This window comes from Cryptomeria japonica, chromosome 11 (assembly GCF_030272615.1).
Source record: "Cryptomeria japonica chromosome 11, Sugi_1.0, whole genome shotgun sequence".
Classification (NCBI taxonomy): Eukaryota; Viridiplantae; Streptophyta; class Pinopsida; order Cupressales; family Cupressaceae; genus Cryptomeria; species Cryptomeria japonica.
Genome location: NC_081415.1, coordinates 718,727,038 through 718,740,161, shown reverse-complemented (window position 1 = coordinate 718,740,161; position 13,124 = coordinate 718,727,038). Strand labels below are relative to the sequence as shown.

The 13,124-nt window shown below is 37.7% G+C and overlaps 1 protein-coding gene across 8 annotated transcripts in view; it reads left to right on the top strand.

The window, feature by feature from the left end:
* Positions 1 to 13,124, top strand: part of LOC131061292 (probable aspartyl aminopeptidase) — a 159,599-nt gene that overhangs the window by 93,663 nt on the left and 52,812 nt on the right. For 7 of the 8 annotated variants that reach the window (XR_009359310.1, XM_057994897.2, XM_057994899.2 and 4 more), the window contains exon 9: positions 9,829 to 9,941. The exons of the other annotated variant lie outside the window; for it this stretch is intronic. Coding sequence is in view for 6 of the 7 variants with exons in the window: in XM_057994897.2 (XP_057850880.1) it covers positions 9,829 to 9,941 (113 nt within the window). In the remaining variant the exon portion in view is untranslated. The remainder of the gene's footprint in view (positions 1 to 9,828; positions 9,942 to 13,124) is intronic. 8 annotated transcript variants of the gene reach the window in all.

The following is a 13,124-nucleotide window of genomic DNA, read 5'->3' as shown; positions in this document are numbered from 1 at the left end:
AACTTCTTAAGGACCTTCTTCCTGTTTTTCCTTTGTAGTTAGGTGTTTGCAATTTCAATTGCATCTGGATTTTGACTTTGTGGTGTTTCTCAATTCAATCAGTCATTTCCCTTTCATTGGTATCACAAGGTCTTGATGCTTTTTCTCATTCATTTGTATAAATAAATCTGCCCCTCATCATTCATTCGCATTGCATTTAGTCAGTCTTATTACCTCATCCATCTGATCAAGTGTTGGATGCCCTTCTTCATCAAGGCTGTTCGGTGTTTATGTTCATTTGTAGCTTTTCACTTTGTCAAATTCAAATCAGATATGAGTGGCTTTTGTAGAGTCATTTGTACTAAAGTTGTTTGGTGAAAAGTAAAGAGAAACCTTCATTGCTGAATCGGTCACTGGGGCTTCATTCATAGCAGGTGATTGAATTGATCAACTTTGATCACTTGATTGTATTTTAGATGAATCATCATTCAAGGCTTCATTTTTGTTAGAGGATTTGATCCATCAGATTTCGCTTGATTTGTCTCTCGATCTGCACTGAATTAGACAGTTTGATGTTTGAACTGAGTGACTTATTCTCCCTTCCTAGCTTTCCATCCCTCTATCAGACCTGAAAAACAACAACAAAATAAAATATTATGTCTGATAATGCAATGGAATTCCTTCAAAATCTGCCCTTTTGCCTTCAACAAACTGGATAACAGTGTCTTTAAGTTAAACCTTTGACCTTTCAAATCAAACAGCATTTTGATGTAGCATTTGATCAATGTGATGATCAAAGTCCAATTGCCAAAATCGCTGATCTTCATCACCAAAACTGCTTCCTTAATGTCTGATCAGAATTTATTATTGAATGCTGTTAAAATGATGTGAATTACTCCCTTTATATTGGCGTTGGATGTTAAGGGTCTTTTATTCTATCCCCATTAAAGTGACACATCTTTATTCAAAGGCCAGCTCCCTATCTTTTGTGTTGTCACACCTTGCAAGGAAATGGTGAGGTGGATGCTTTCTTTTTCTAAACAATAAAATATGCCTTAAAAAATTTTTCCTTCACCTTAGAGTTTGGTGGGGCCCAATCAAGGCTACGTAGTAAAGGAAATCAAAGGAAATACTATGCCTTAAAACAAGCTTTCTAAATCTCCATTTCAGATTTTGTGGGGACCAGCAGGAGAGTCCTTAAAAGAATTTATTTAATTCTCCATTTTAGAGTGTGTGGGGCCCAAAATGTGATGTGGCAAGGATGGATAAAGAAATGTGAAGTGTTGTGGGGAAGGGAAGAGTGGTAGGGGAAATACCACTTGAGGAAGGGAAGGAGAGGATGTTTGGGGAAAGGGAGACATAAGGGGTATGGATGATGAAGGTAGGAGATACGTGGGGTAAGGAGGTTTAAGGATGTGGGAGGAGTTAGGAGATGTTGGGGAGTAAAGTGGAGTGGGAGGTAAAAGGGGGTCATGGATGGGTAGAAGGGGTGTAGGCTCTAATGGGATGGGGTTTAGGCTAGGAGAAGGAAGGTGGGTTAGGATAGGATAGGGGTAGGGGTAGGGTAGTGTGGGTAGTGTATGGGTGGGTTAATGGTGTGAGGTAGAGGTAATCTTAGGGAAATAAGAGAGGTAAAGGCTATGAGATGTGGCTTAGGATAGGGGTAGGATAGGGGTAGGTGATAGGGTGGAAAGGGAGTGTGGGTAGTGTATGGCTAGGTTAATGGGTGAGAGGTAGAGGTAATCTTAGGGAAGTGAAGAAGGTAAAGGCTATGAGATGTGGGTTAGGATAGGGATAGGATAGTGGTAGGTGATAGGGTGGAAAAGGAGTGTGGGTAGGAAGTAGGAGGTGTAGGTTAGGAAAATGGGAATTGGGGAATGAAGGTAGATGAGGATAGATAAGTGGGTAGGGAGGATATGATGGGAAAAGTAATGGTATAGGATGGTTAATAATGAAGAATGTAGGGTAATTTAAGGGATAGTTAGGATGGGATGTAGGTAGTGGTAGGGGTAGGTTAGAATGCAAGATGGAAGTTGAGAAATATAAGGTAGTAAGGGGTGGGAGGTAAAAAGGTTAAGGGATAGGATGGAGGTTATGTAGGTGAAGTGGGTTAGGATATGGGAATGGATGGAAGAAAGGGTAGATGGAGGATAGAAAGGTAGGTAGTGAGGTGGAGAGGGATAAATGATGGAGAGGTGGAAGGGAAGCGATCGGGCTTGGGTATCCACTAGTCATATTGGGAGAGGCAGATCGGAAGCTTTGGAGGGCAGAGAAAGTGTCGTACCTCACTTCATCCTAGAGAGACAAACCTAACTTGATTATCTTTTGACCCACTAGCTTCTTCAACACAAAGTTTAATAGCAAAAGACTCTAACACTATCCTAGAGAGCAGAAAAAAAGTGGGGGTCCCCATTTGCAATGGGGTGATGTGTGAAAACGTCACAACATTACCCTTGTCTATTTTCTTGCATCTTTTGCTCTAAACTGTAGACTCCAAGGATTCATTCATCCAAGATCTATGCTCTCTAGGCGAGTGACTTTCTTGGCCGTTGTTGGATTCATCTCCACGTCGTGTACGGAAGAAGTACTATGGCCTAAACTTGATCTATGCTTCTTGTTTGAAGGTTCTTCCTTGTGGCCTTCTTTTCTCTTTGATCCTCTAGAGTGAGCTGACTGGGTGGCACTTCCACTCACACTTGCACTTTCTATATCTTCATCAAAGGATTCTGTCTCTCCCATTAATTTGAAAGTCAGCTATGTATTCTAGCTCTTTAACTTTTGGATTTGGATGTCTACCCATCATTTTGTATATGCTAAGACTGGCTTCATCAAATCTTTCAAATTAGTGATCTCTACATCAATCTTGGCCATTGATTTGGATTTAATCTTGGCCATCCAAGTGTATTGAGAGCATTATACAAGGCTCCATCTCCTCATTTGTAAAGGTTAATAGCAGGTAGTTTGTTAGCAGTTAGTTGTAAAGTAGGAGGAGAAGGCAGAAATTGTTGCCAAGCTTGTAAATTAACATCCTTTTCATTGAAGATATGGTGGAATGTGTTGTTTCTTCTACATATTGCGTGATTTCTTGTTGAGTCCTCATGTTAGATGAAGTTCATTGATTGTGATGGAGTAATGTGTGGATGTTGATAATTCCTTGTTCACACTATTTGTGGTTGGATGATTTTCAATTGCAATTCATAGTTAGCTTGAACATTAAAATGTGATAAGTTCAATTGTGGATATGTTTATTCAAGTTGCACCAGTGTATTGGGTATTTGGGTGAATAATTCATGACATGAAAACCTTTCACTTCCTTGGAAGATCGCATCGACTTTGTGTAGTTATTGGCAACTTGGTGAAGCAAAGCTTGGTTAAGGAATGTGTCCATCCTAGCATTATCTAGTACTATCATTGACCTTAGTAGTAGATTAGTCTTCCTAAATTCTTGTCCTTTTATTTTTTTTCAATTCAATCAGATATCAAGTTCCAGTAGCATTCAAGGAGGAGTTCAAGCAATGTAAGTCAACCTTGTGATTCCAGTAATATCACATCAAACCATTTAGCTTATCCACACATCAAGACCTGGCATTTGGAACCTTGGAGTCACTTCAAGTGATCACTTAGTTCAACATTTGAGTTATTTTATTCAAGAAATGATAAGATACCTTGGTATTTTATTGTGTATGAAGTGCATAAAAACACATCAACGAAGTGGAGATCGCATAGCTTCAACCATAGTTTTGTAAATTTGCAGATAAGGGTGTGATCTTGCAAATATTCCTCTCTATCACAAATAGAACTGTTCATATGAATCTTTGGAACATGGCTAGAGCATTGCACAAGAAGTGGGCAGCCCTAGTTGATATTTGTGCTAGGATATGAGCATTCAAAAGGAGTGCCAACCGAAAGGGTTTTGGGTGGCCAAAACTGCCCACTCTCACCATAAAGATTTTGAGCATCGTAGTCCAATTGTGTCCTAAAGCTGTGTGAGCCTACCATATTTCATGAATCTAGGGTGTGAGCTGCAAACAATACAAAATGTTATCTTGTAAAGTCCTTTGGCATGACAGAGGATGACACGTTAGCAACGAGAAAAGAAAAAATGAAAGGAATGATGAGTGCCAACTAGGAAAAAGAACCAATAGAGATGGGCACCATCTCTGAAGTCAAGCTTCCCAAGCCACAATGCTAGGGTTTTAGTGGTTGATTCAAAAAAATGTAGAGCGAAAGCTTTAAATGTTACAATAATTAATATGTACTTACTAATAAAATTATTTCATACTTTTATTTTATATATAATAATATTATATAAAGCAAAAAAATGTATTAAAAAAAATAATTTTATATTATAAATATACATATATATATATATATATATATATTATTAGGCAAATGCTGTCTATGGGACAGCTCCCAATCTATTATTATAAAAACCCTTTTACTTAAATTCGTGTATAAGGAACATCAGTCCTTTAGCACATTTTGCGATTCTTTCTAGTTGAGCAGCAGAGAAGAGGTCAACATTTTTGCTCACAAATTCGCTGAATGATTCCAGCAACCTCTCCTTAATGCCTTTTTTGTACAGATTAGGAGCTCTTAGAGTTATTTTTTTCTTGCTCACAGCTTCACAGTTAGATATCCCAGCAATGTAGCCTTTTCTTGGAGCAACGATGATGGTTGGCATAACCACCATTACAGCCTCATGATTTTCCGAAGATGCCATTGTAGCGTCGTAAATTGTACGCACTTGCTAGGGTGGTACAATTTCACACCTAGTTTAGCACCCGCCTTGGTGCATTTTACATTTTGCATTGCATTTCTCCTTTAGCACTTAATTAATCAAATTAATTAGGTCTAAGGTCCTATTTCATCATATTTCACATCATAAAGTCGGGCCCTTTCATTAAAGTGTGCCCCTTTTCATTTTATTCCTCCAATACATCATCTAATCAAAAACCCTAATTAGGCCTTCTTTTGAACTTGGGGGCTTGATTTCGGGGGTCAAAACATCTCGAAATCACCTGTAACTTAGGGATTCTCTCTAAAATCATCATAACTGACGGCCCTGAAAATTTGGTGAAAAGTTGCCGGGACCATGGCGCCCGGAGTGCACACGGTCCCGGACATTTTTCTCGAAATTTTAGGAGCACGATCCAATCATAAAATAAAGCTTAACCCCAAGAAATTGGCGGGAGATTCAATCTCTAGGTCGGCCAAAAGACGAAATTACGACCTAGGGTTTCATACATAAGAGCTCTCTTTCTTCATTTGAAAGGATCTGATTTTTGTTTCCAGGAACCTCATATGCAGCGAAAGAGCAGATCTTTGAAGACTTCAACAACATTCAACATCCCTCTATCAAGCATTTATCAATTCCATTCATCCATTTAGGGCTTGGAAGACATTGAAGAACAATACGAGATTACCGACTGAAGATTGGCTTGTACCCCTCCCTTGGGGGTTGGGTATGATTTCATGTTGTTTTCATGTCTTTGCATAAGCTTCAATATATCATTTATTCATGCTTTAGATCTCTTTGCATCTTGATTTAGAGCATTTACATTATCATTTACAAGCAATTAGGGTTTACTTTCTAGGTTGCTCTAGTTTGTTTACTTGCATTTTAGATCTTGCACACACACAAGGTCTGCACACACATTACTTTTACAATACAACTTGGCTATTCGTGGAGGTGGAAATCACCGAAGCGGGGGTTTGACTAAGGCAAAACCCTATATAGCCGCCCACCATACCCTTTTCAGATTTAAGTGCAGGTTTCGGGACTCGGACGACGCCGCAGGTTGTAGATTCGGGAAAAGAAGGTCGAGACAGCACTCCACACCAAATTGCAGAGCAAAAGACCAGGACAGGGGTGTGGGGCGCTCTGGTCCTGCCAGGACAAGGGCGCTGGGCGCCCTGGTCCTCCTGACAGACAGCATTTCCGACAGTTTTCCAGAGTGCAAAACGGCAGTTTCAGGTGCAGTTTCCAGGACAGAATCAGGACAGTGGCGCCTGCGCCCCGGTCCCGAACATTTTCAATCAAATTTTGACTCCGGGTACGCATCTGCATTCTTGTCTCGTCCTTGTGTTTGCAGCTTTCCATTGTTTAAGTTCAATTCTGCAATCTTGTTATCAGTTCATACTTGCATTTTAGGGTTAGGGATTGAACTTGCATAATCTTATCTTTCAATTTCAACAAAGGAATAGAAATCCTAATAGGTAGCCCGTGGCTCTCTCTTTCACAAAAAGAAGTAGCCAATTGTGTGATACCTCTAGGCTCTTTCGTATTCCGTAATGTGTGTCAAAAGGTAGGATTAGGGCATGTTAACCTAGTCTCGCTTTTTCCCCTACACAGCCATCTTGCTTCCATACTCGATACTCTTGTTTGAAATGACTTGGAAACTATTGTGGCGATCTATCATCTGATTTGAATTCAGATTTATCATTTAGGTGCCAAATACATGCCCAAAAGGAATGGTGCTGCATAGGCTTGGCATCTTTTTCTGAGCTTAGTGAGATCTTTCTATGCATCCTTGCAGTTAGAAATGACGACAAGCAACTTTTGATTGATGGCATGTTTTGACAAGTAGTCTGCTACTATGTTTGCTTCATGGAAAATGTGAGCGAATAGAAATTGTCCAATTTCTCCGAGTACATTACTATCTGTTCGATCCATGCGTTCAATTTATAGCTTGGGTCTGAGCGCTTTGCCATTGCGTTGATCACTAGTAGCGAGTTTCCCTCCACGTCGATTTGTCTAATATTTTTTTCAATAAACAGTTTGATTTCAGTGTGGAGGGCAGCAAATTCGGCTTCGTTGTTTGAGCTGTTAGGGAGTTTGATTGCCCCTGCTCAAAGAACAGCCCCTTTATCATTGCGTATTACAAAACCAGCGCCCAACAAGCCTGGATTTCCTTGTGCAATACCACTAAAGTTTAGTTTTAATGTTCTAGATGGGGAGAAGTTCCAATGCGCTCCCATCCTTTTTGAGGTTTAGTTGACAAAATCTCCTCTGGGTTTGATAAGGTGGGGCCGGTTATGTAACATTTTCTCATCCCATCGAGAAAAAAACTTACATTTTCTATGAGCAATTTTTGTATTTAGATGCTCACAAATGCCCATTTCAATTTCGTTGAGAAGCAATAATAGTGACGATTCTTTTCCTTTAAATATTTAATTGTTTCTCTCCTTCTGCAGTTGCCAAATAATTATTGTTGGGGTTTATTGCCACAAACCTTCTCTTAGAGATCATCTGAGCATTTGTGGCCAAGCATAGAATATACTCATTAGGTCGTTTTGTAAAGGGCCATTTCATTCCAATTTCCTGCAAAAATATGACCATTTTTGAGCAACTTTGCAATGTACCAAAAGATGGTTTGTACTTTCCTCTGCCTCGTTATACAATACAGACCAATGGGGGCCCGCAATGTTGATCTTTCATAACCTTTCTCTAGTAAGGATTCTGTTATGAAGAGCCATCCACACAAATGCCCCGGCTTTTGGGAGGAAAAATAATATAATATTATATAAATAAAAACAAATCCTATTTTGTATATAACAATAAATGTTTTATAGTAATACTTGGTACTATTTGAGCTCCATGAACCCAATTTAGTTGGGGGCTTTTGATGGAACATGGTTAGGCCAGCTGAGTTTAGAATGATAGGGCCATGAAGTTTGAATAAATGAAATGATATGAGTACTCACATCTACCATTGCTAAATGCATCACCAGTTGGGCGTTGTGAAGGACCTAAAACTTGTGTGCTGGTTAAGCTTTCTCCATTCCTTCATTTGGAAGGATTTTAAAGGTTGCTGCATAAATGTAAACACTTTCTCATGATTGCTCAATTCTATGATCTAGACGCCTCTATTGGTTTGTTTGTGCTATTCCATTCAACAAGTAGAAATCTAGGAAGTAGAATAAAGTAAGTTTTATCAGATATTAACTGCGTTGTCTCCCATGGGTCACAACCACAAATAGTTAACCGAAGTCTACAGTCGTCACACCTGTGAAAGAATATGTCTTCTCATTTCTCCTATAATTTTGTCGTGTTAAGCATAGGATCCACCAAAGATTAAAATGTCTTTATGTCAGATTGCTAGCGATGGAAAAGAATAGTGGGAGAAGGAAATCTAGCAGACCAAACATGAGCATTAAAGATGGAACACTATACACTTTTTTGTTTGTGTTGGGTATGCACAAAGCATGACCTAGGTGCCCCCGAGTATGTCTTAAAAGTAGTTAGGTTGCCTTGGGCATGCCTTGGGGGTATGAGGGGCCAAACCCAGACCCAAACCTATTATCTTATCCAGCTACCTTCTTTAATTCTTCATCTTCTCAATACCTGAAATCAGAACAAGTTTTGAATTATAGTTAAAAGAAAAGGTGCTCATAAGATCTTCCCATACTTTTATAAACTCCCTTTATTTGGGAATCGACAATAAACCCTCTTGCCGCTGCCCTCCTCACACTTTTATTTCTTTCTATTATTTCAATGCTAAACAATAACTTGCATACACACCTTTCAATGCATAATCATAACTTCTTTGTGATAAAATTATAGTACTAAAATAGCGACTAATCATCTAAAATTTTCTAGCCACATGAATCTTTATTCAAAACTGTATAGTCAAAGGTAAACGATTTAATTTTAATTTGCATATGATAAATCACTCTTAATTTAGTAAACCATTAAAGTGAATAAATTAACTAATTCCATTTATACTAAATTAAATTATCTTATTAATTAAATTTCACGTCTGATCAATTTAACTAGCTATCATTGAATTAATTAATTATTAGTTGTAATCACTTAATTGATTTTTGTCAAAGTATGAAGGGCGTAACACCTTGAGCACAGTGACTCCTCTGCTTATGTCAGTTCCATTTGTACTTCCAAGACATCAAATCTACAGCCAACGAGATATTAGTTATCTACTACTTGAAACTTGCATTAGAATAAACCTGCATTAGCACTTATCAATTCCAATTGAGAGCACTATTTTCATAGGAGAGCAGTGCACCTCCAGCCTTTGCATTGGGAACCCAGATTTGAGGTTCATTTGAGCTACCAATATTCTTTGAATTTCATTAGGGATTCCACTGCTTGTATAAATACTTGCAAGGCTCTTTGAGGTCTTTCATTCCATATGAATACTAGAGGTGTCTAACCTTATATATTTTGCAAGATATTTCCAATAGAAAACACAGTGCCAATTCCTTTCAAATTGGAACATTTACTGTAATGACCTCTTCCAAACCAGAAATGCATATACACGATTCGTTTAAGGCACTACAGGATTTAGAGGCTTCATCAAGATACTAATGCCAACCTGATTCTCAAAGGTGGGGAAAAAAACTGATGAACTCTAGTTTAACACATCTTCCTAGACATTTAGACATTAATGTTCTAGAGCATCTCTGTCCAACTACTCTTAAGAACTAGGGTTCTTACATGTTTTTACTTTTTTTTCTTCTAATTGTCTTGTTTGACCTTCCTCTGGTTCTTCTTGGTTGCTAGCAATGCGTTTGCTTTTACATTGTTGTTTTTATTGCAGATCCTTTGGTCATTTTTGGCCTCTATTGGACCTAAAAGTAAAATTAAATTAAACATTTAATCATGGATAAAATTGACAGATCCTAGGTGAATCTTATTCTTAAACAACCCAAATTCCTATCAATTGAAAGGATGTTTTGTTCCTTAATAGTATGGAAAGATATCCAGTCAAGAAGCTAGTCAATCAAGTATATAAGATGTCTTTGCATTGGAAATAATTCAATACATGTGAAGTACTTAAGCTAGCAATTAACCAGCTAATCTAAATTCTAAATCCTACTTTTTTCCAGGACTTTGTTGTGAGGAATGACATGGGTTGTGGCTCTACAATTGGTCCAATACTGGCGTCTGGAATTGGCATTCGCACTGTGGATTGTGGCATTCCTCAACTTTCCATGCATAGGTAATTCTTTGCTCACTTTTTTACCTTAATCTAGAAATTCAATAAAAGTTATCGAGGAGGTTCACTTGTTTTCATTTGGTGTATAAAAGTGTGTATGTAGAGACTCTCATGGTAATTGTTCAAGCACCTTGGTGAACAATTTATTTTCAAATTGCTAAGTTGTTGGTTCGGGTATAGGCTCAGGGTTTAGGTATGCTGGTAGGGTGATTTCTTTTTCATTGGGTTTGATATGACTGAATATATATAATTTGACAAAAAGGAAAAAATAAAATTGAAAACTCATTTGATACTTGATACTATGATAGTGATAAAGATAATTGCTAATTCAATGCCATATCAGTGTATCGTATCATTACAAAATATAAACATAGTAATACAATAAAAAATATGAAAATATAAACATAGTAAATACAATTAAAAATGTGCATGTTGCTTTTCAATGAGGGCATCAAAATCATTTCTTGTCAACTTCATTTGAATCACATGCAATTGTACTGCCATTCGTACTAGCAACGTCATGTGTAGGAGCCTCATCATCTAAAGTGACTTTGGAAAGCTATATCCCAATTCTTCAATGCCTTTTACTTGTAGTCAACTTGCTTATGCAGTACGATGTGCAAGTTGGAATTCATATAGACCAAATCTTTTCCTTTTTTAACAGCCAATTGGTTGCAGTTAACTAAATGGAGAGATGAGTGTGCACTTCATTTCCATTTATCCAAAGAAGAACTCATAACCTGTTGAAATTGGAGAGAAAGTAAATACAATATTTGTGATTATAAATTGTAAATGGTAATATATAGCTGCTAAAGAATAGTAAAAATGTTAAAAAAGAAATTCTTATTTATGATGGAATTGTGATTGCAAGACGATGGAGGTACATATAACCTTGCTTGTAGAGGTATCACTATGCATGAGCGTTTTTGTACTTGTCTCAAAGAGCATTGATATTGTTGCTCTATGATGAGATGGGATTGCTAAACTCATTTGTAACAATATCCTCCACTTTTGATTTGAGAATATTCATTGGAATGCTTTTTTGTACTCTTCAACAAATTCAATGTCTCCATATGGTGCCATTCTCCTAGAAAAGAGAAATTATGTTATAATGTTTGGGACACTGCAAACACAAGGAGATGCATGGTTGTGGTCATTCTTGTTTGAGCAATCAACAATTCGTTGGGGTCATTTTCTTTCTTTTCTATTGTGGCTCTTATTTTGTAATGTCCCCTAGTAAATGTGGTCTAAATGTGGTCAAACGTGAAAAAAATATTAGTTACTTTATATTAATATCTCATTCATTAATATAAATAATTAATATTATATGTTCCTATTTATTCAAGCATTTTAATAAAGCATTTCATTAACACCTTCATTATCTACTTAACTATTACGGGAAATAAAACCAATTTTTGGTGAATAAAAGGATGGCGTCGGGAGATGGGAGGTATGGGTGGAAGAAAAGATTTGAATCTTGCGTGTGTTAATACACATTTCAAAGATTAATAGCCTTCTGTCACTCCTCGACTGACCTGTTGGTCATACGATTCTGGAGAAGAATCATTCTTGCTTAATACCGAGTGAAGTTCAACAGTGATCCTTAGTATATGATGCAGGGAGTGCGTATTAATGCAAATACAAACAACGGAATCGCGGGAAGCATACACGGCATCACACAAACTATCGCCAGTACCTCTGCAATCCGGAAACATTGCATCAACGTAGGACGTCTAAGCGTGCCTTGGTAACCCGATATCAGGTAGTGACGCGAAAGTTTGCCTTATTGGATACGGGTAGTGCCGTCAGTTAATGTGGGAGGAAGAGACTGCCATCATCGCGGTGTGGAGGAAATGGAAATCGCGTGGAGGATTTCGTAGTATTTGTATATAGTAGAAGTGCAGCATACATTATACGCTCCAGTGAATCGGCTGCAACCAGAAATGTATTATTCCGTCCTTCTATTGAAGGGTTATGAATCAATGTGAAGTCTTAATCAATGGACATCACTACCCAACTAGGTGCATCATGAAAAGAATTCTCTTCCCTATTCTCTGAAGGAATAAATTGATATCAATGTTTGTTCTAGTTTGCTATATGTTTTCAGTGATTACTAAAATAGAATAAGAATCAATGCAAATAAGGAAGACTCCAAATAAAGAAAATAATGTGTAAGGTGTTCATTTCTATCTTTGACTGTGCTGCATAAATAATCTTCTGCGATGTCTTGGTTATGCAACTGACTGCAATCAAAGCCTAGTTAGGGAATTTTACAGTGGTATCAGAGCTTAGAATTCTTGCTAGCCTGTAGGGTGTTCTTGAGTTGGAAATTCATGTAAAATCTATGCACAGCTGAGTATGCACCAGGGAAATTATAATTTTCGGAATACTAGGGTCCGACAAAACCGATATCCAAATTCTCCTTTAGTACAAAGTAGTTCTTCTATTCAGTTTGAAATTGAGGACAGCCATACTGCAACTGACGAAGAGATTATTTTTGAAACAAATAGTATGGGGGAACTGGAAAACAATAGGGATCTCATAACAACTTTAATTAGAAGTCAACAAGATATGCAAGACAACGTCAACAGAATGACTAATTTAATGACCCAATTTATTAATCAACATCAAAATAATGGAAATAATCAACACCATAATGTTGGGGCAAACAATGGGGCTAGAGATGAGCATTCTGTCAATAATCAGCCGGAAAGAACAGGAACATCCAAACCTTTTATGCCAACGTTCACTGTTAGAAATGTGCAACCAGAAAACGAACCGACAATTAGACAAATTACAAGATGAGATACACCAAGATTGGTTATTATCAGGGGATGATTTTAGATCAACCATGACATTTAGAGAGTACTTGGATGTCAGAATGAAACATAGGCCAAGGGGATAGTGAGGGAATAACATTCAATTGCAGAGGAAAATAGGTAAGATGTCTATTCCTTATTTTGATGGGCTCGGGAAAACAACAGCTAGAGTTTGGGTGCATAAACTTGACACCTACTTCCAATTAAATCCTATGTTGGAAGATGAAGCAATCAAATATGCAGCATTACATCTTGACGGTGTAGCACACGAATGGTGGCACCATGGGCAAGTAACCTTGGGTCATAATCAGATTGTTACATATGTTGAATTCACTGAGAAACTTATTGACAGATTTGACTCTAAAGA